At 38.2% G+C, this 19,523-nt stretch overlaps 1 protein-coding gene across 9 annotated transcripts in view; it reads left to right on the forward strand.

Annotated features, from left to right (window-relative positions):
* Positions 1–19,523, forward strand: part of COP1 (COP1 E3 ubiquitin ligase) — a 222,977-nt gene that overhangs the window by 17,826 nt on the left and 185,628 nt on the right. For all 9 annotated transcript variants that reach the window (XM_086342422.1, XM_086342423.1, XM_086342429.1 and 6 more), the window contains exons 2-3: positions 8,995–9,054; positions 18,817–18,914. In XM_086342422.1, coding sequence (XP_086198548.1) covers positions 8,995–9,054; positions 18,817–18,914 — 158 coding nt within the window. The remainder of the gene's footprint in view (positions 1–8,994; positions 9,055–18,816; positions 18,915–19,523) is intronic.

A 19,523-nucleotide genomic window follows, 5' to 3' on the forward strand; every position in this document is an offset into this window, starting at 1 on the left:
GGGTAGAACTGGGACTTGGCCCTCTGTTAGCAGTGCAGTGTCTAGGGGTATGTCGAGGCAGGAAGTCGTAGGCAGCTTGTCTGCTGAATGGTGGGCCTGTGTCCCTACCCAGTTTGCTGTTTGGCCTGAGGAATCCCAGCACTGGAGCTTACAGATGTTAAGCAGGGCAAGGTCTTGGTGCCAGAATGTCTCCAGAGCCCCAAGGGTGGGCTGCCGTGGCCCCCTGTTTCTCCTGAAGACTGTCTGAGATCAGCAGGTTGGTCTGGCCCAGGCTCCTGTCAGATGATTGCTTTTACCCTTGGTCCTGTTGGGTGTATGATTTTGTGTGCATCCTTTTAAGAGTTCCCCCTGGAGAAGGAAATGGCAACCCACTCCAGTATTCTTGCCTGGAAAATCCCATGGACGGAGGAGCCTTACAGGCTACAGTCAATGGGATCACAAAGAGTCGGACACAACTGAGCGACTTCACTACACTTCACTCTAAGAGTGATGTCTCTATTTTCCCCAGTCTTGTGGAGCTCCTGCAGTCAAGCCCTGCTGGCCTTCAAAGCCAAATCCTGTGGGGGCTCTTTTTCCTGGTGCTGGACCCCTGAGCTGCAGGGGCTGACATGGGGCTCAGAACTCTCACTCCTCCTGTGGGAGAACCTCTGTTATATAATTAGTCTCCAGTTTGTGGGTCACCCACCTGGGAGGTATGGGATTTGATTATATTGCAAGTCTGTCCCTCTTAATGGTCTTGATGTGGTTACTTCTTTATGTCTGTAGTTGTAGATTTTTTTTTTTTAATCTGGTAGATTTCACTCATTTTCAGTGATAATTGTTCTGCATATTGTTGTGATTTTGGTGTGCACGTGTGATGAGGTGAGCTCAATATCTTTCTACTCCACCATCTTGGCCGTTTTCCCCAACCCAGTTTTTTAAATGGGCAAAAGACTTGAACAGATGCTTCCTGTATGGAGTACTGCAGCAACCAACCAGTTCCCACTATGTAGATGATCCATCACCTCTAGAAGTTGGAATAATGACCATATTATTGGTTTAATATTAAAGGATATAACTCAGAAACAGCCAGATGGGAAAGATGCATAGAACAAGGTACAGGGAAAGGGCACAGAGCTTCCGTGCCCTCTCCACATGTGCGATTCTCCCCAGGTCCCCACCAGTCCAGAAGCTCTCCAGACTCTCTTGGCTGCTATAGTTTCTGATGAGAACTCTGCTGTACTCTTAGTTTTGTTCCTCTATATGTGGTGTGTCTTTTTTCTGAGACTGCCTTCAAGATTTTCTCTTCATTTTTGCTGTTATCGGTTTAAATGCAGTGTATGTATCAGGGTGGTTTTTTTTTTTTTTTTTTAAATTCTACTTGGAGTTTTCTGAACTTCTTAGATATGTGGTGAGGTGTCTTTTTTGTTTGTTTGTTTTTTGTTAATTGTTATTTTAAAATGCACTTCAGCCAGTGTCTTCATATATTTATTTTGATTGATTTGATACTGACCCACAGCCCATAGATGCTGTGTTTTCTTTTTCTCTGTGTGTTTTAACTTGGGTAGTGTCTGTTGAGATCTGATTTTCTGCTTCTTTTCTCAACTTGTATTTCACGTATTAATCAGCCCATGGAAATTATCCTTTGTCTCTAATGTTATGATCTTGTGGAGTGTTCACCTTGGGCACATGTGACTAGTATTCGGCAGTGAATCTGATGAGAATGCTATGTAGATTTTTTTCGGATTTTCTTCTTGTAGCTCCTTCTTGGGTGTCCTGCCGTAAATTCTTTCCTCTTTCTCGTTCCAGCAAGATTGTGGTGCTCTGCCTGTGTTCTCCCTCCTTGGGCCTGGGAAGGTTTCTCTTGAAGGCAACAAGCTGAATCTATGATAGCTTCGTTTCATTTGTCTGCTTTCCTCAGAGATCTCAGTACTGTGTTGCTTAGTGTCCAGTGTCTAAAAGCAGTTAGTTTATTTATTCTCCCTGCTGCCCAAGCCCCGCTGCCACCCTGCAACCCCCCGACCGCCAGCCAGTTCCTAAGTGTACATAGTAAGAGGGTAAGTCTGCTTCATGTAAATTTTGACCTCAAGTCCAGAGTGAACTAATCGTGTTTCACCTTGTTCATTAACCAGCGCAGGGCTCCTCTTTTGCTTTGTTTCACTTTGTCATGTTCTTTGATTCTAGTTTTTCCTTCATTTATTCTTTGGCAAATTTGAAAATTGGATTGTAGATAATGGCATTAAAAAAAAATTCTTGGAGGTAGCTGTCATTTCACACGGATATGTCAACAGAGAAAATGCCTGCCTCAACAGATTAGAATTTGGTGAATTAGACATGTTTAGCAACATTCCTAAAGCTGGAGTCAGATGCAGATGATCTGACTGAATGTAAACTTGGCTTACAGTCCCAGAAACAACAGCTTTTAGTTCCATTATGAATTCTCCTAGTAAATGATACTTCACCACAGAAAGTATTATGTGGAAAAATCTGGAAATCAGTGACTTAGTCAACAAGTGATTCAGAAAAGTTAAACCCTGAAGAATGAGAATTTGTTGGAAAACATAATTATAAGTGTGTGTATGTGTTTTCCACAAGAGTGATGTATGATAAAACTTAAATCTAAAAGAGCTTTTTTAGAAAAGGTAAAATTCCTAACTGATAAAGAAGTGTTTAGTTTAATTAGCAGAGTTGTTTCTTTTTTAGTTGCGTATAATGGTACGTTTTACTATTGATGTCCTTTTTAGATTCTATTGAATAAGGTATTATATTCCTCTCCCTACTTTTTCTTATTTTCCTAACCTCTTCTCTTGGTTTTCTATTGTAATTTATATGTGTTTTTGATTATATGTGTACCTGTGAACCGATACATGTGAAACATATTTTTAGTGTTTTAATTTTATGTGAATCCTATTGTGTCACAGATCTTATTTTCATTTCTGTTTTCACTTGACAAAATATCCAGTCATGGTGCTCCCTGACTAGAATCTATACTATATAGATGTTTTCCAGTATCTATATATATATATCTAAGCACATTTTTACTTCTCCATTCTAGTAATTTTGATCATTAAGGCTGCCTGTAGTTCCCTACTGTAAGAAGTATCCAGTTTGTTGCCAGTATCCTCAAAGGTATTCCCTATTGACAGATGTGGGTGTTTTTCTCTTAGCTGTATATACACATATACACACACACACACACACACAAATGTAAACATGTATATATATATTTACATATATGTACACAAATGCTGATGTGTATATTTTTATGTTGGGTTCAGTTCAGTTCAGTCGCTCAGTCGTGTCTGTGTCTTTGCGACCCCATGAATCGCAGCACACCAGGCCTCCCTGTCCATCACCAACTCCCGAGTTCACTCAGACTCACGTCCATCGAGTCAGTGATGCCATCCAGCCATCTCATCCTCTGTCGTCCCCTTCTCCCCCTGCCCCCAATCCCTCCCAGCATCAGGGTCTTTTCCAGTGAGTCAACTCTTCGCATGAGGTGGCCAAAGTACTGGAGTTTCAGCTTCACCATCAGTCCTTCCAGTGAGCACCAGGGCTGATCTCCTTCAGAATGGACTGGATGTATCTCCTTGCAGTCCAAAGGACTCTCAAGAGTCTGCTCCAACACCACAGTTCAAAAGCATCAATTCTTCGGCGCCCAGCTTTCTTCACAGTCCAACTCTAACATCCATACATGACCACTAGAAAAACCATAGCCTTGACTAGACGAACCTTTGTTGGCAAAGTAATGTCTCTGCTTTTCAATATGCTATCTAAGTTGGTCATAACTTTCCTTCCAAAGAGTAAGCGTCTTTTAATTTCATGGCTGCAGTCACCATCTGCAGTGATTTTGGAGCCCAAAAAATTAAAGTCTGACACTGTTTCCACTTTTTCCCCATCTCTTTCCCATGAAGTGATGGGACCAGATGCCATGATCTTCATTTTCTGAACATTGAGCTTTAAGCCAACTTTTTCACTCTCCTCTTTCACTTTCATCAAGAGGCTTTTAGAGTTCCTCTTCACTTTCTGCCATAAGGGTGGTGTCATCTGCATATCTGAGGTTATTGATATTTCTCCCGGCAATCTTGATTCCAGCTTGTGCTTCTTCCAGCCCAGCGTTTCTCATGATGTACTCTGCATATAAGTTAAATAAGCAGGGTGACCATATACAGCCTTGACATACTCCTTTTCCTATTGGGAACCAGTCTGTTGTTCCATGTCCAGTTCTAACTGTTGCTTCCTGACCTGCATATAGGTTTCTCAAGAGGCAGGTCAGGTGGTTTGGAATTCCCATCTCTTTCAGAATTTTCCACAGTTTATTGTGGAAAGTCAAAAGCAAAGTCAAAGGCTTTGGCATAGTCAATAAAGCAGAAATATATGTTTTTCTGGAACTCTCTTGCTTTTTCGATGATCCAGCGAATGTTGGCAATTTGATCTCTGGTTTCTCTGCCTTTTCTAAAATCAGCTTGAACATTTGGAAGTTCACGGTTCATGTATTGCTGAAGCCTGGCTTGGAGAATTTTGAGCTTTGCTTTACTAGCGTGTGAGATGAGTGCAACTGTGCGGTAGTTTGAGCATTCTTTGGCATTGCCTTTCTTTCAGATTGGAATGAAAACTGACCTTTTCCATTCCTGTGGCCACTGCTGACTTTTCCAAACTTGCTGACATATTGAGTGCAGCACTTTCACAGCATCATCTTTCATAATTTGAAATAGCTCACCTGGAATTCCATCACCTCCACTAGCTTTGTTTGTGGTGATGCTTTCTAAGGCCCACTTGACTTCACATTCCGGGATGTCTGGCTGTAGGCCAGTGATCACACAATCGTGATTCTCTGGGTCGTGAAGATCTTTTTTGTACAGTTGTTCTGTGTATTCTTTCCATCTCTTCTTAATATCTTCTGCTTCTGTTAGGTCCTTCCCATTTCTGTCCTTTATCGACCCCATCTTTGCATGAAATGTTCCCTTGGTATCGCTGATTTTCTTGAAGACATCTCTAGTCTTTCCCATTCTGTTGTTTTCCTCTATTTCTTTGCATTCATCACTGAGGAAGGCTTTCTTATCTCTCCTTGCTATTCTTTGGAACTCTGCATTCAGGTGGGAAAATCTTTCCTTTTCTCCTTTGCTTTTCGCTTTTCTTCTTTTCACAGCTATTTGTAAGGGCTCCCCAGACAGCCATTTTGCTTTTTTTGCATTTCTTTTCCATGGGGATGGTCTTAATCCTTGTCTCCTGTACAATGTCACAAACCTCTGTCCATAGTTCATCAGGCACTCTATCTTTCAGATCTAGTCCCTTAAATCTATTTCTCACTTCCACTGAATAATCATAAGGGATTTGATTTAGGTCATACCTGAATGGTCTAGTGGTTTTCCCCACTTTCTTCAATTTAAGTCTGAATTTGGCAATAAGGAGTTCATGATCTGAGCCAGTCAGCTCCTGGTCTTGTTTTTGCTGACCATATAGAGCTTCTCCATCTTTGGCTGCAAAGAATAAAATCAGTCTGATTTCGGTGTTGACCATCTGGTGATGTCCATGTATAGAGTCTTCTCTTGTGTTGTTGGAAGAGGGTGTTTGCTATGATCAGTACATTCTCTTGGCAAAACTCTATTAGTCTTTGCCCTGCTTCGTTCCGTATTCCAAGGCCAAATTTGCCTGTTACTCCAGGTGTTTCTTGACTTCCTCCTTTTGCATTCTAGTCCCCTATAATGAAAAGGACATCTTTTTTGGGTGTTAATTCTAAAAGATCTTGTAGGTCTTCATAGAACCATTCAACGTCAGCTTCTTCAGCGTTACTGGTTGGGGCATAGGTTTGGATTACTGTGATATTGAATGGTTTGCCTTGGAAACAAACAGAGATCATTGTGTCGTTTTTGAGATTGCATCCAAGTACTGCATTTTACCTATGTACAAATTACAGGAGTGGGATTACTGGGTAATAAGTATATGAAAATTCAATGTAGGTTGCTTTGCCAGATGCTTCTTCATGAAAATTCTTGTTTTTCCATATCCTCCCTAATATACTTGGTATTCTAATTTTCTAATGATTTAATGGAGGTAACGTTATTTTATCATCTTAATTTGCATATTTTGATTACTACTGAGTCAGAACATCTTTCTATATACTTGAAAAGTAGTGTGTCTTCCCTTCTTGTGAACTAGGAATTGATATCCTTTCCCATTTTTTCTGTTGGAATTTCTGTCTTGATTTACAAGAATTGCTGGTTTATGGTGGTGCAGGAGGCATGAGTGGTCATAGCAGTGGCTTTAATCCATTTGTGATTTCTTCCTTGTTTTTGATGTTGCCACTGTGTCAGATGTCCATTAAAAGTTTGAGATGGTCCCTAAACATTTTGGGGGGGTCTGTATAAAAATTTGGGGGTGCATGAAGTTTCAGATATCGGTATAGTGTTTAGCTTGTCCGCCAGTTCATATACTTTCTGTGTTTGTACTTACGCTTAGGTCTTCCAGCTCATTGTCTTTGGAGGCTCTTGATAGGCAGAGTGGAAGGAGTTCTATGCTGTTTGTTTACAGTTTTCCCCAAAACCTACCCTTAGTACGTTTTTGCCCATTGAAATTGGGAAGAGCTGAGAGTTGGGAATTCCCTGGCAGTCCAGTGGTTAGGACTCTATGCTTCCATTGCGGGAGCCACAGTTTTGCTCTCTGCTCAGGGAACTAAGATCCCGCTTGCCACATAGCATGACCAGGAGAAAAGAAAAAAAAAATTGGGGAAAAGAAACAAAAAGAAAAATCAAAGAAAGAAAAAAGGAGAAAAGAAAAGGTATGACTTAGTGACCAGAGAAATCAAGGAGTAAGTGGTAGTTGTGAGAAAGGGTAGAACACAAGTGATTTGAAGATTCCAGGCTTAGGGGCTGAAGTAGACCTGGAGATCTGTATACACAAAGGAATATTTGCGGGCTGAAGTAGACCTGAAGAGATCTGTATACACAAAGGAAGATTTGCGGGCTGAAGTAGACCTGAAGAGATCTGTATACACAAAGGAAGATTTGCTCTTCAAAATCAGCCTATAATGCTTTGACTCAGCCTTCTCTAAGATTAAGAGAATTACTTGCAACTCTTCCTTTTTCTTACTCATAAAACTATATATAGTCCACTCAAGAAAGATAACTTTCACTCTTTTTGGAGTTTGAATGCTAAGAGATGGGCTTAGAAAACTGGAAGATTAAAAAGTAGAATGTGATTCATAATAGGTAATCATAATAGGTTTGAAGTATTCAAAATTTTAAAATTTTAGGACTTTCCTTGTGGTACAGTGGATAAGTGTCAGCCTACCAATGCAGGAGACATGGGTTTGATCCCTAGTCCAGGAAGGTTCCGCATACTGTGGAGCTAGTGGGCCTGCCTGTCACAACTGCCGAGCCTGCACTCCAGAGCCTGTGCTCTGCAAGAAGAGAAGCCACCACAATGAGAAGTCTGTGTGCAGCCATGAAGACCCAAATTAATTAATTAAAAAATGTTAAAAATTTGAAAGCTATATACTGTTCATATACAGTTGAGTAAATATTTCTATCTGTAAAAAAAAAACAAAAACAAACATTGGCCTTAAGATACCTGCTTGAGCACCCAGTGACCAGCTGTACCAGTGTAAAATAAAATTTGTCTATCCCGGATCTGCTCTTCAGCATCCTTCAGTCACAGACTGGGATCACAGAGCACCCTGGGCAGCTCATCCATGTGTCCTCAGGAGGGACTCCCACCCCTCTTCCTTCTTCATCAGACGGAGCAAGATAGACTTCGTTCCAAAAGAAGAACTACCGAATCCCCACATTTAAAAGATTTCTCCTTCTTCTGAGTCTGGAACAGTAAAGACTTGACAAATCCAGTGCAGTCTTTGCCAGGATACTATAGGTGATGAAATGCCGAGCTTGTGTGACATTGAGACTTTATAACTTACTTAAAATCTCACATTCTATGATGGTACTTATGCCCAGGAAACTTTGCTTGAAGGGAGTGGAAGAATTTTCATTTGCAGTTTAATTGTCATGTATCTTCAGTAAGGACTGGATTTGTATACCAGTGACAGAAAACTCAATAAATACTGGCTTGAGCAAATGAGGATTTGCTTTTCTCATGTAATGTGAAGTCCAGAGAGAGACAATTCATGGCTGATGCAACTGCTGAAGAATGTTACCAAGGAACTCATATCCTGTGTTCTTAGCCTATAGTTGTTGTCTTTATGATCACAAGGTGGCTGTTGTATCTCTGGAGACTTCATGGAGTTTTTGGAAGGAAGAATGGGGAAGGATAAAGGGAAATTGCTTTTTGTAAGGCTTTGCATATTTTTGATAGACTGTATCCTCTCAAGAGATTGATAACCACCTTTCCTTGGCCAGAACATGTGGCATAGTTGGCGTGACTTGATATTTAACTTATCGTATGTGAAAGTAGTATAGAATAGTGGTTGAGAACATGCACTTGAGTTTGAAAATTTGGCTAGCTCTGTGACTTTTAACATCACTTGTGTTGATTTCCTTATCTATAAAGGATTGAGTTAATATATGTCATTATTTAAGTGGACATGCATAGCTTGTGTTAAGTATTAGTTATCATTAGCATCTTCACCACCTGGAAGAGTTATTGAAATTGTAACTGTAAATTTATCACTCAGGAAATTAGTTTTCTTTGAAATAGAAAATAGAAGAGCATTTAGATGAGTAGGTGTTGTCTCTGGTACCAGGGATGATCGAAAAGATGGTAGAACTTAATTACTTTTGTGATTGCACCACACTGAAAAAAGTTACGGGCAAGTTAAAATATTGGGGTCAGTTAAATTATTCATTTCATTCATCTTAGAACTTGATGGCCCACAGATTATTATTTTACCAGCAATCCACTGAAGTTCATTCAGCCCAATAGAAGTTTCATCTCTCATCAGTAAAAAATTTGAAGACTTACCTGTGTACTGAAATATGATTTTGTTGATACTGTTATGACTTTTTCCAATTTGTAATTAGTCTAATTAAAAAATGTATTAATTATTTTTCTATTTGTTTTTAGCCCCATCTGCTTTGATATGATCGAGGAAGCATACATGACGAAGTGTGGTCACAGCTTTTGGTAAGATGATTTTATTTAGTGAAATTGTCTTCTGGCAGTTTTTAACTTGTGTGTAAATGTAGCCAGTGAGAAGTTGCATTTTTATAGTTGCTGTTGGTTATTTTGAATCATATTTCCTTGACTGATATGACTTTATAGGTTTGACGTCTCAAGGCAAATGTGGTTAATGGTGTAGTTTCTGTGAAATACTTTGATTTACCATGAAATCAAATATGAAATTATAATTAATAAACTTCTGGGTTTATTAATTGTTTAAAGAGCTTTGACTGCTGTTTTAGGAAACTGGAGGGTGCTGGGTATCAGAATGAAGCATGAAACACCTTTAACTCACTCCTGGGGGTCAAATGTGAGGGTCGTTAAAGCAGGCTAGCAGGTCATTGAAAAAGGATATTAGAGGATTAAAAATTTCTGGTCCTTTAACACTACTCAGTGCTGTCTTTAGGTTATATGTCACATAAATTTGTGTATTTTGAAAGCATTTCAGTTGTGATGAAATACACATATCGTAAAATGTACCATCTTAGTCATTTTTAAGTGAGTAATGTTGAGTGTTGTTCACATTGTTGTGCAGTCAGTCTCCAGAATGTTTTCATCTTGTAAAACAGAAACTGTCCTTATTAAACAAGTCCCCATATCCCTCTTCCCCAACCTCTGCTAGTCACCATTCTACTTGCTGTGACTTTTGACTACCCTGGATACCTCATATAAGTAAATCAACCAGTATCTGTTTTTTGTGACTGTCTCATTTCACTCAGCATAGTGTGCTCCGGTTTCATCCATGTTGTAGCGTGTGTCACAGTTTCCTTCCTTTCTGAGGCTGAATGACATTTAATTGCATGTACAGTTGGCCCTACATATCTGCAGGTTCAGCATCTGTGGGTTCAACCAACTAGGGCTCAGAAGTATTTGAAAAAAAATTCCAGAAAATTCTAAAAAGAGAAACTTGAATTTGCAGCTCACTGGCAACTATTTCCATAGTATTTACATCATATTAGATATTATAAGTGATCTAGAGATGCTTTAAAGTATACAGGAGGATGTGCAGTAAGCTATATGCTAATACTGTACTATTTTGTATAAGGGACTTGAGCATTCTTGGATTTTGGATCCTTGGAGGCCCTGGAAGCAATTCCCTGTGGATACCAAGGGATGACCGCATGTATCACACTTTGTGCGTTCATCTCTCTGTGGACACTGGCGTTGCTTTCATCTGTTGAAACTACGGTTAATAATGCTGCTTTGAACACTGATGTATAACTAGCTTTTTGAAATCCTGCTTTCAGTTCTTTCAAGTGTTTACCTGGAAGTAAAATTACTGGATCATGTGGTGAATCTGTGTTTAATCTTCTGTGGAACCGCCATACTGTTTTTCCTGCCTGCAGTACAATTTTACATCCCCTCAACAGTGCACAAGGGTTCCAGTTTGTCCGTGTCCTCTCCAGTACTTGTTATTTCTGGTTTGATTCTTTTTTTTTTTAAATAATGGTCATCCTAATGAGTATGTAATTTCTGTATGTTTAATTCCTTTAGTTTATTTATTTATCTGTTTGATTCAAGATGATATATTCTACTTCCAACCAACTCCCTAAATTATTTACACTGTTTATTTAATATTTCTGTTGTGTTATACCCAACAGGCATACCTGCTTCTTTAACAACTCAGTAGCAATCGTTTTGCTCCCAGTTGTAGCAAGCAAAAATGTCTGCAGCCATTGCCAGATATCCCTTGCTGCTGCTGCTAAGTCGCTTCAGTCGTGTCCGACTCTGCGACCCCACAGACGGCAGCCCACCAGGCTTCCTGTCCCTGGGATTCTCCAGGCAAGAACACTGGAGTGGGTTGCCATTTCCTTCTCCAATGCATGAAAGTGAAAAGCGAAAGTGAAGTCGTTCAGTCATGTCTGACTCTAGCGACCCCATGGACTGCAGCCTACCAGGCTCCTCTGTCCATGGGATATTCCAGGCAAGAGTACTGGAGTAGGGTGCCATTGCCTTCTCCAGATATCCCTTAGGAGACAAAATTGCCCTTAGTTGAGCATCCTGATGTAAAGCTGAAAGAGCACGGTCTTGAAGTTGATGGACCAGGAATCTAGTTCTGGGTTCTGGGTCTAAAATTTACCTTTGTCAAGTCATTCAGCCTATCTTCTGCTGCTGCTCTCCAACTCTCAACCCCCATTGTCTTCGTGTCTTGTCACCTCTTCTTCTTTCACAGATTTGAAAGGAAAGTGTGAAAACAGATTGTAAGGTGAGGTTTTCATTTTTCCTAACTGCCCTCCTCTAACTTATAATTTACTGTGGCATTTAAAAAAAGCTTAAGAGTGTGCTAAATCAGTTCAGAGATCTTGTTTCACTGAGTTGTGAAATATAATAAATTACTGATTGACTTTATAACTAGACAGTCCTAGTCTTTTCAGTGAGTCCTGTAGTCTTCATGATATGTCTTTAGGTCATTGTTGGGAAGCCCCATTAGTTTCTTAAATACCCTTTTTTTCTTTCAAATAAAAATAAAGTTTAGATCCTTGTTACAGTTCAAGTTACTGTGTTACACTCTGATGTGATTATGTTTTAAAATACCTACCAGAGAGCAGTTTTTGGTAGGATAGAGATAATAACATTGACAGGAACCAATAAACTTGGAGTCTGACAATCCCACCCCCAGGCTTGATAAACTATGAAATATTTTGTGGTGGTGGTGGTTTAGTTGCTAGGTCATGTCCACCTCTTGCAACACCATGGACAGAGGAGCCTAGCAGGCTACAGTCCATGGGATTCTCCAGGCAAGAATACTAGAGTGGGTTACCATTTTCTTCTCCAGGGGATCTTCCCAACCCAGAGATTGAACCTGGGTATCCTGCATTGTAGGCAGATTCTTTACCAACTGAGCTACAAGGGAAGCCCCTAAATATTTTGAACTTTTGTTTAAAGCAAAAGCTCATAATTATTTACCTTATCTATTATGTGAGGCCTATGGAACTTTAGTCATGAACAGTAGCCTGTTATATCAACTCTTTGCTAACTTGAACCCTGGGGCTGGTAACCTGGAGTCAAGTTGTATGCCAACTGAAGGCTCAATCCAGAGTATTAACACTAAATCAAATTGAATCACATTAACTGTTTATCCCTGGTCCCACTTATAAATGATAAGTCTTTCCTAGTAACACGTTGGAGACCATAAAGCAGGAAGTTCTTTCTCTTTATTCATTCCCACTTCACAGTGAACCTGCTATTAATATTAGCTATAGTCTAACTTAAACTCAGTGATATCATTTTAAAAAACTGGCTTCTGTATGGTATAGAGATAAGGCTTGTTCTTTCTTTCCCTCTTGCTGTCTCCAGGTTGTCCCCTGTCCCCTGCTTCTCTGACCTCATGTATACCAGTGGCTGATTTACTATTTGGCTTTATTACAAATTAGTTATAATTAATAGGGTCCCTCAGTGTTGTCATCACAGCATACCTGTGATCAAGCCTGAGGGTCAGTTTGTCTCTTGGGACTTTTGACTAATCGACCATCTTGTACTTTACTAGTACCAGGTTGTTATATACAAGCGCTGGTACTAATCTGTTCTTTCTGTACCCCCTTTTTTTTGAGAATTTTCTAATTACTCAGTTTTCTTTATCTGTTTATCCCTGTTGATTCAGACAGAGAAATCTATTATATTTTGTAGGTAGGTAAGTACTTAATAGGAGAAACAGAACAACTATATACATCTGTGGAGAAATGGTCATTCTTTGTGATCAGATCTACACTTGTTAGGGAACACAGGTGCCCATTTATGTCAGCACACTGTGGTACTAAGTCTTTTTTAAGAGTTGCAGTGTGAGTACCTATTGAAAACTTCTCAGGTGGACCCCAAATATATATATCCTTCTTATCTCTTTATGCTCACCTATTTCGATTGCTAGTTCAGGTACTTGCTCTTCTTTTGGAATCCACAACACTGCATTTGGACTTGTGTTGGTCAGGTAGATAGATGAATGAGAATGAATCAGAGTTACTGTGATAGGGCTTCTCAGGCAATGCTAGTGGTAAAGACCCTGCCTGCCAGTGCAGTAGATACCAGTTGCAGGTTCAGCCTCTGGGTTGGGAAGATTCCCAGGAGGAGGGCATGGCTACCCACTCCAGTATTCTTGCCTGGAGAATCCCCATGATCAGAGAAGCCCAGCACCTACAGTCCATAGAGTTGCAAAGAGTTGAACACGACTGAAGCGACTTAGCATGAATGCATGCAAACTTTCTTGAAGTATTTTATATGACCCGGAAGGCAACAGAAGTATGTCTCTTTTTTGTTTATATCTGTTTTTTCATGTATTCAGCATTTATTGAGTTCCAACTCTTCAGTGGGATATTAGGCTAGATATTGAGGGTAGAGAGATAAATGAAACAAATCTCTGCTTTTAATTAGCAAATAGAGCTGCTGAGACATATACACAGATTAAGTACAGAATAAGACAGTTACTATTTCTCAAACTAGAGAGGAACTACCTGAGGTGGTAGTCAGGTAGTAGATGTTATAAAATAAATTTGATTCATCTTATTATCACTCCACTTTTGTATGGTGGGATGTAATTTGATACATTTAAATTTTACAGTTTAGATGGGTATTATCAAGTACAGTGCAGAAAAGTCATTTGAGCTTCTGTTTCTGGTTGTGTCCTAGACTTCTTTTTTTTCCTTCTGGGAGAGGATGGTATGGTAATAAGCTTAATAACAAGAGATATGATTTGGGGGTTGAAGAAAGGAGAGGAAAATACTGGATTCAGGAATAATTTGTATATTGACAAACTCTCTAAATTTGTGTATTGACAAACTCTGTTTAGTTTATTGGTAAACTAAATAAACAATTTAGTTTATTCTCATCATTTTATTTGCTCATTTTCCAACTAGCATTTTTTTCAAAAGCTATTTGCTATAACCCCTAATGTCCTTCTTCTGCTTATCTGTTAGCCCCTGTCTCCCACCTTTAATAACCTTCTCAGATTCTCTCCTTCTTGACTTGCTTTATTTGAACATGCAGGTGTCTTTTATTTCCTCATGGTCACACAGAGTGGCCTGTGGGATCTTAGTTCCCCAACCAGGGATCTAACCTGGGACATAGCAGTAAAGTGCAGAGTTCTTATCACTGGACCTCCAGGGAATTCCCTGCAGTTTTGTTATTTTTTTGGTAAGGATTAAATCTTGTCATGTGGGCAAGTATTCTGGTAATATTAATTCATTTCCTTTTCCCCTAAGCAGACTATAAATGTTTCCATGTTGGAACTTTTAATCTATTGTATTTGCATATCTTCTTTATGCTTTTCCCTTGCAATAAAAATAAAAACAACTTAACATTAAAATGAAAAAAATACTATTTCTTTCATTGAAACTTCCATGTAGGAATTTTTTTCCTATATGGAATCTATCTTGTGGTAATATGGTGTTCCTAGCCTGGTCATAGTTGCAAGGGGGGTGATGATATTGTTTCTGGAACACTGTGCAAGGCATTTGTTCAGTGTGTGAGTACCTATTAAATGCCAGAGACCACCGTTACAGTGATTCTCTGTCGCATCCTCCTCTTTTGCTTGTCTTCCAGTAACACGTGAGATGAGAAAGTAGATAATAACGAGAACAGAGCGACCTGATAGTTGTAGGTTTTTGTTTTGATAAGGTGGAAGAAAGTAGGCAGATACAAAAATCTCCTTCAGTTTATGAAGGTGAAGTAAATTTATAGCAACTTGGACCCAGAATAAAACAGGTACTGTCAGTGGATAGCCAACAGGGACCTACCATACAGCAGAGGGAACTCTGCTTAATGTTATGTAACAACCCAAATGGGAAAAGAATTTGAAGAAGAGTAGATACATATATATGTGTAATTGAATTACTTTGTTGTTCACCAGAAACTAACACAATAGTGTTAATCAACTATACTCCAACGTAAAATAAGATGTTAAAAAAAAGAGATATTGTCTTTTTTTTAGGAATCATCTTTATACATAAATCACTCTAATAAAAATTTAGAAGTAACTTTTTTTCCTGATTATTAGGAGCAGTACATGTTTACTATAGAAACTTGTAGACACTGCCAAAGAAAAAGTTTCCCATAATTATATGACCCAGAGGCACATACTGTTAACACTATGGTGAATGTCTTTTTTGATTTATTTTAAATGTACACATTTAAATGCACACAGTTTTGGTGTGGAGTCTTCAGGATTTTTTTTTTTAACAGAGTATCATGTCATCTGCATACAATTATAGTTTTACCTCTTCCTTTACTTTTACCTTTTATTTCTTTTTCTTGTCTGATTGCTATGACCAAAACTACTAGAACTAATGAATGAATTCAGCAAAGTAGCAGGGTAGAAGATCAGTATGCAGGAATCTGTTGTGTTTCTTTACACTAACAATGAAATGTCAGAAAGAGAAAGTAAAAACAAGACAATCCCATTTAAAATTGCATTAAAGAAATTAAAATACCTAGGAATAAACTTAACCAAACTGCAGTCCATGGGGTCATAAAGAGTCGGACATGACTGAACAGCAACAACAAAGGATAATGAAAGATCTGTATGCTGAGAATGATAAAACATTGATAAAGGAAAGATGATACAAAGAAGTGGAAAGGTATTCCCGGCTTTTGGATTGGAAGAATTAATACTGTTAAAATGGCCACATTGCCCAAAGCAATCTACATATTTAATGTGATCCCTATCAAATTATCCATGGCATTTTTCACAGAGCTAGGACAGATAATCCTAAAATTTATATGGAACCATAAAGACCTAGACTTGCCAAAGCAATTCTGAGGAAAGATAGCAAAGCTGGAAGCATAACCCTCCCAGGCTTTGGACAGTACTACAAAGTTACGGTAATCAAAACAGCATGGTGTTGGCATAAAAACAGATGTATGGATCAATGGAACAGCATAGAGAGCCCAGAAATAAACCCACATGCATATGGTCAATTAATCCCAACAAAGGAAGCAAGAATATACAATGGAGAAAAGACAGTCTCTTCAGCAGGTGGTGTTGGGAAAGCTGGACAGCTGCATATAAATCTATGAAATTAGAACACTCGCTTATACCATACACAAAAATAAACTCAAAATGACTTACAAACTTAAATATAAGAGATGGTACCATAAAAGTTGTAGAGGAAAGCATAGGCAAACATTCTTTGACATAAGTTACACCAATGTTATCTTAGTTCAGTCTACCAAGGCAAAAGATAAAAAAATAAAAGCAAACATAAATAGATGGGACCTAATCAAACATATGCTTTTGCACAGCAAAGGAAACCATAAACAAAATGAAAAAATAACATACAGACTGGGAGAAAATATTTGCAAATGATGTGACCAGCAAGGGCTTAACTTCCAAAATAAACAGGTAGGTCATGAATCTCAGTGTAAAACAAACAAACAAACAAAAAAACAAAAACAGCCCAATTAAAAAATGGGCAGAATACCTGAATAAACATTTCTCCAGACATACAGAGGGCCATCAATTGGGTGATAAAATGCTCCACATTGCTAATTCGTAGAGAAATGAAAATCAGAACTACAGTAAGTATCATCTCACATTGGTCAGAATGGCCATCATCAAAAAGTCTACAAATAAGTAATTGCTGGAGAGGGTGTGGAGAAAAAGGAACCCTCCTACATTATTGGTAGAAAGGTAAATGGGTGCGGCCCTTGTGGAAAGCAGTCTGGAGATTCCTGAAAACACTAAAAACAGAGTTACCACATGACCCTACAATCATACTTCTAGGCACATATCCTGAGAAAATGCTACTTCAAAAAGATACATGCACTCAAATGTGCACAGCAGCACTATTTACAGTAGCTAAGACAGGGAAGCACCCGAAATATCCATCAACCAATGATAAGTGGATAAAGAAGATGTGGTGTGGATAAAGAAGATGTGGTATATATTCAGTGGAATATTACTCAGCCATTAAAAGTAAAGCATTGGCATTTTATCAACATGGGTGGACCTAGAGATCATCATACGAAGTGAAGTAAGTCAGGCAGAGGAAGACAAATACCACTTAGAAGCAGGATCTAGAAAAATAACACAACTTATTTATAAGACAGAAACAGACTGACAGACCTAGAAAACAACTTAGGATTACCAAAAGGGAAAAGGGCTGGGAGGGATAAATTGAGTGTGGGATTAATAGATACACAGCATTGTATATGAAATAGGCAACAAGGATTTACCATTTAGTTCACGGAACTATATTCAGTACCTTGTAATAACCTGTAATGGAAAAGAATCTGAAGCTGCTCGTGTGAAACTAACAAAACATTGTAAATTAACTACAATTTAATTAACAAATTTTAAAAAATGTACACATACACAATTTTTTAAAACAGTGGAATTGTATCCACTGTGTTAAAGATTATTTTTATTCAGTAACATAGTGAAAGTCGCTCAGTCATGTTAGACTCTTTGCAACACCATGGACTATATAGTCCATGGAATTCTCCAGGCCAGAATGCTAGAGTGGGTAGTGTTCCCTTCTCCAGGGGTTCTTTCCAACCCAGAAATCGAACCCAGGTCTGCTATATTGCAGACGGATTCTTTACCAGCTGAGCCACAAGGAAAGCTGAAGAATAGTGAAGTGAGTAGCCTACCCTTTTCCAGTGGATCTTCTGACCCAGGAGTCGATCTGGGGTCTCCTGCATTGCAGGTGGATTCTTTATCAACTGAGCTATCAGGGAAGCCCTAGTAATGTAATGATTATTTTCATAATATCAATCTGATATTTCTTTTCTATTTAGTTGAATGACATTTTCAAAGTTTTTATTCTAAGGCAATATACAATTGTCAAAAGCCAAGCATTATAGAAATAAATAATCTGAAAAGGGAAAAATTTATCATAATCTTATTTCTCTAGCTAGGCCTATAATAGTTATTATTTTTCATGGCTTATAGTTACATATTATGATATGAATTTTATTGGCTCTATACATTGGATTGATGTTTACAAATTTATGTAGTCAATTTCCTAATGTCTTGGTTGCTTCTAACTTATTTTGCTGTTTACAAATAACTTTGAATTGAACATTTTTATACTTATATATATTTGCTTATTTCCTAAAGATAAATTCCAGGAAGTAATATCACTGCATCAAAGAGGTTTCACAGCCTTAAGAATTTTCCATACTATTTGTCTTCTAGAAAGTTATGGTAGTTAAATTTCCTGCAACAGCATATGAAGTTATTCATTTGTACATGTACTCCTAACTCTGATAGCCTTTTGTTTATTTTTCTATTCTGATTGGTAAAAGGAAGTATATAATTTTAAATCACTTTATCATCCTAGTGAAGATGGTATTTCCCATGCTTATTGACTAATTTTTGGTTTGTTGATTTTTCTGTTCTTCTCTGATTTTCTTTTTATTTGAATGAGCTCTTGTTATATTAAGGCTATCAGCACTCCAAGAACACAGTTTGTTTGCTTAACTAAATTGTAGGCTTTTGTTTTTCTTCCTATTGTTATGTACCGTTTAAATTGCATAAACTTACATTTTAAATTTTATATCCTGTAGGCTTGTTACTTGAGTTTATTTTTAAATAACTTTCATATACTATTATCTAATAAATGTCCTATGTACTTTTTTTATGATATAGAAGTATAAGCTGTAGTAAAGTTGATAACTGCTAGATTACTTATGTTGAAAATGAGGAATAGAAAACTAATAGGCATTATTTTGTGACCAGTTTGCTAATTAGTCACTGATTTAATGAAGCCTATTTTATTTTTTCTTTGTTAATAGCTACAAGTGTATTCATCAGAGTTTGGAGGATAATAATAGATGTCCCAAGTGTAACTATGTTGTGGATAATATTGACCATCTGTATCCTAATTTCTTGGGTGAGTCTTTGGAATGATTTTTAATTTTTAAAAATATTCAGTCCACAAAAGGTTGTGCTAGCACTAATTTATTTAGAGAACATAACTTAGAGGTAAGCATGTCTCTGTCCTAGTCACCAGAGTCCTTTCCCCTGTCTTCCTTGGGTTATGACATTGATTCTGTACTATATATACCATATATCATATTATATCTGTTTCATTAAAAAAACATTGGTACAATTCTTAGGTTCTTACACTGATAGCTAGGTAGAATGTGAGGCTGTAGGAGAATACCAGAGTCTCAGATCCCTGTCTCTGTATCTTGTGCATTCTTGTTTCTGTTTTGGGGCAGCAGCAGTGGAGGGAAAAGTTAATGGAGAATGGCAAGGAGGGGAAAAGTTGGGTATGAGCACTCCTGGATGAGAGAACAAGAGGTTATGGCCTGAGGGGCAACTGAAAAGTAAAGCTGGGAAAAGCAAGACGTGAATATGGAACATTTAAGGAAGGAATGGTGACTGGAGAAGACAGATACAAATAGGGAACCTTAAGGTAAATGGTAAGTAGTTGGGAATAATACCTAGTCGGAGACCAGTTATGAAAAGTCTAGAAATTCTGCTTGTTGAAAAGCCT

This window comes from Bos grunniens, chromosome 16 (genome assembly GCF_055505025.1).
Source record: "Bos grunniens cultivar Pamir isolate PY7600 chromosome 16, Bosgru_T2T1.0, whole genome shotgun sequence".
Taxonomy (NCBI): Eukaryota; Metazoa; Chordata; class Mammalia; order Artiodactyla; family Bovidae; genus Bos; species Bos grunniens.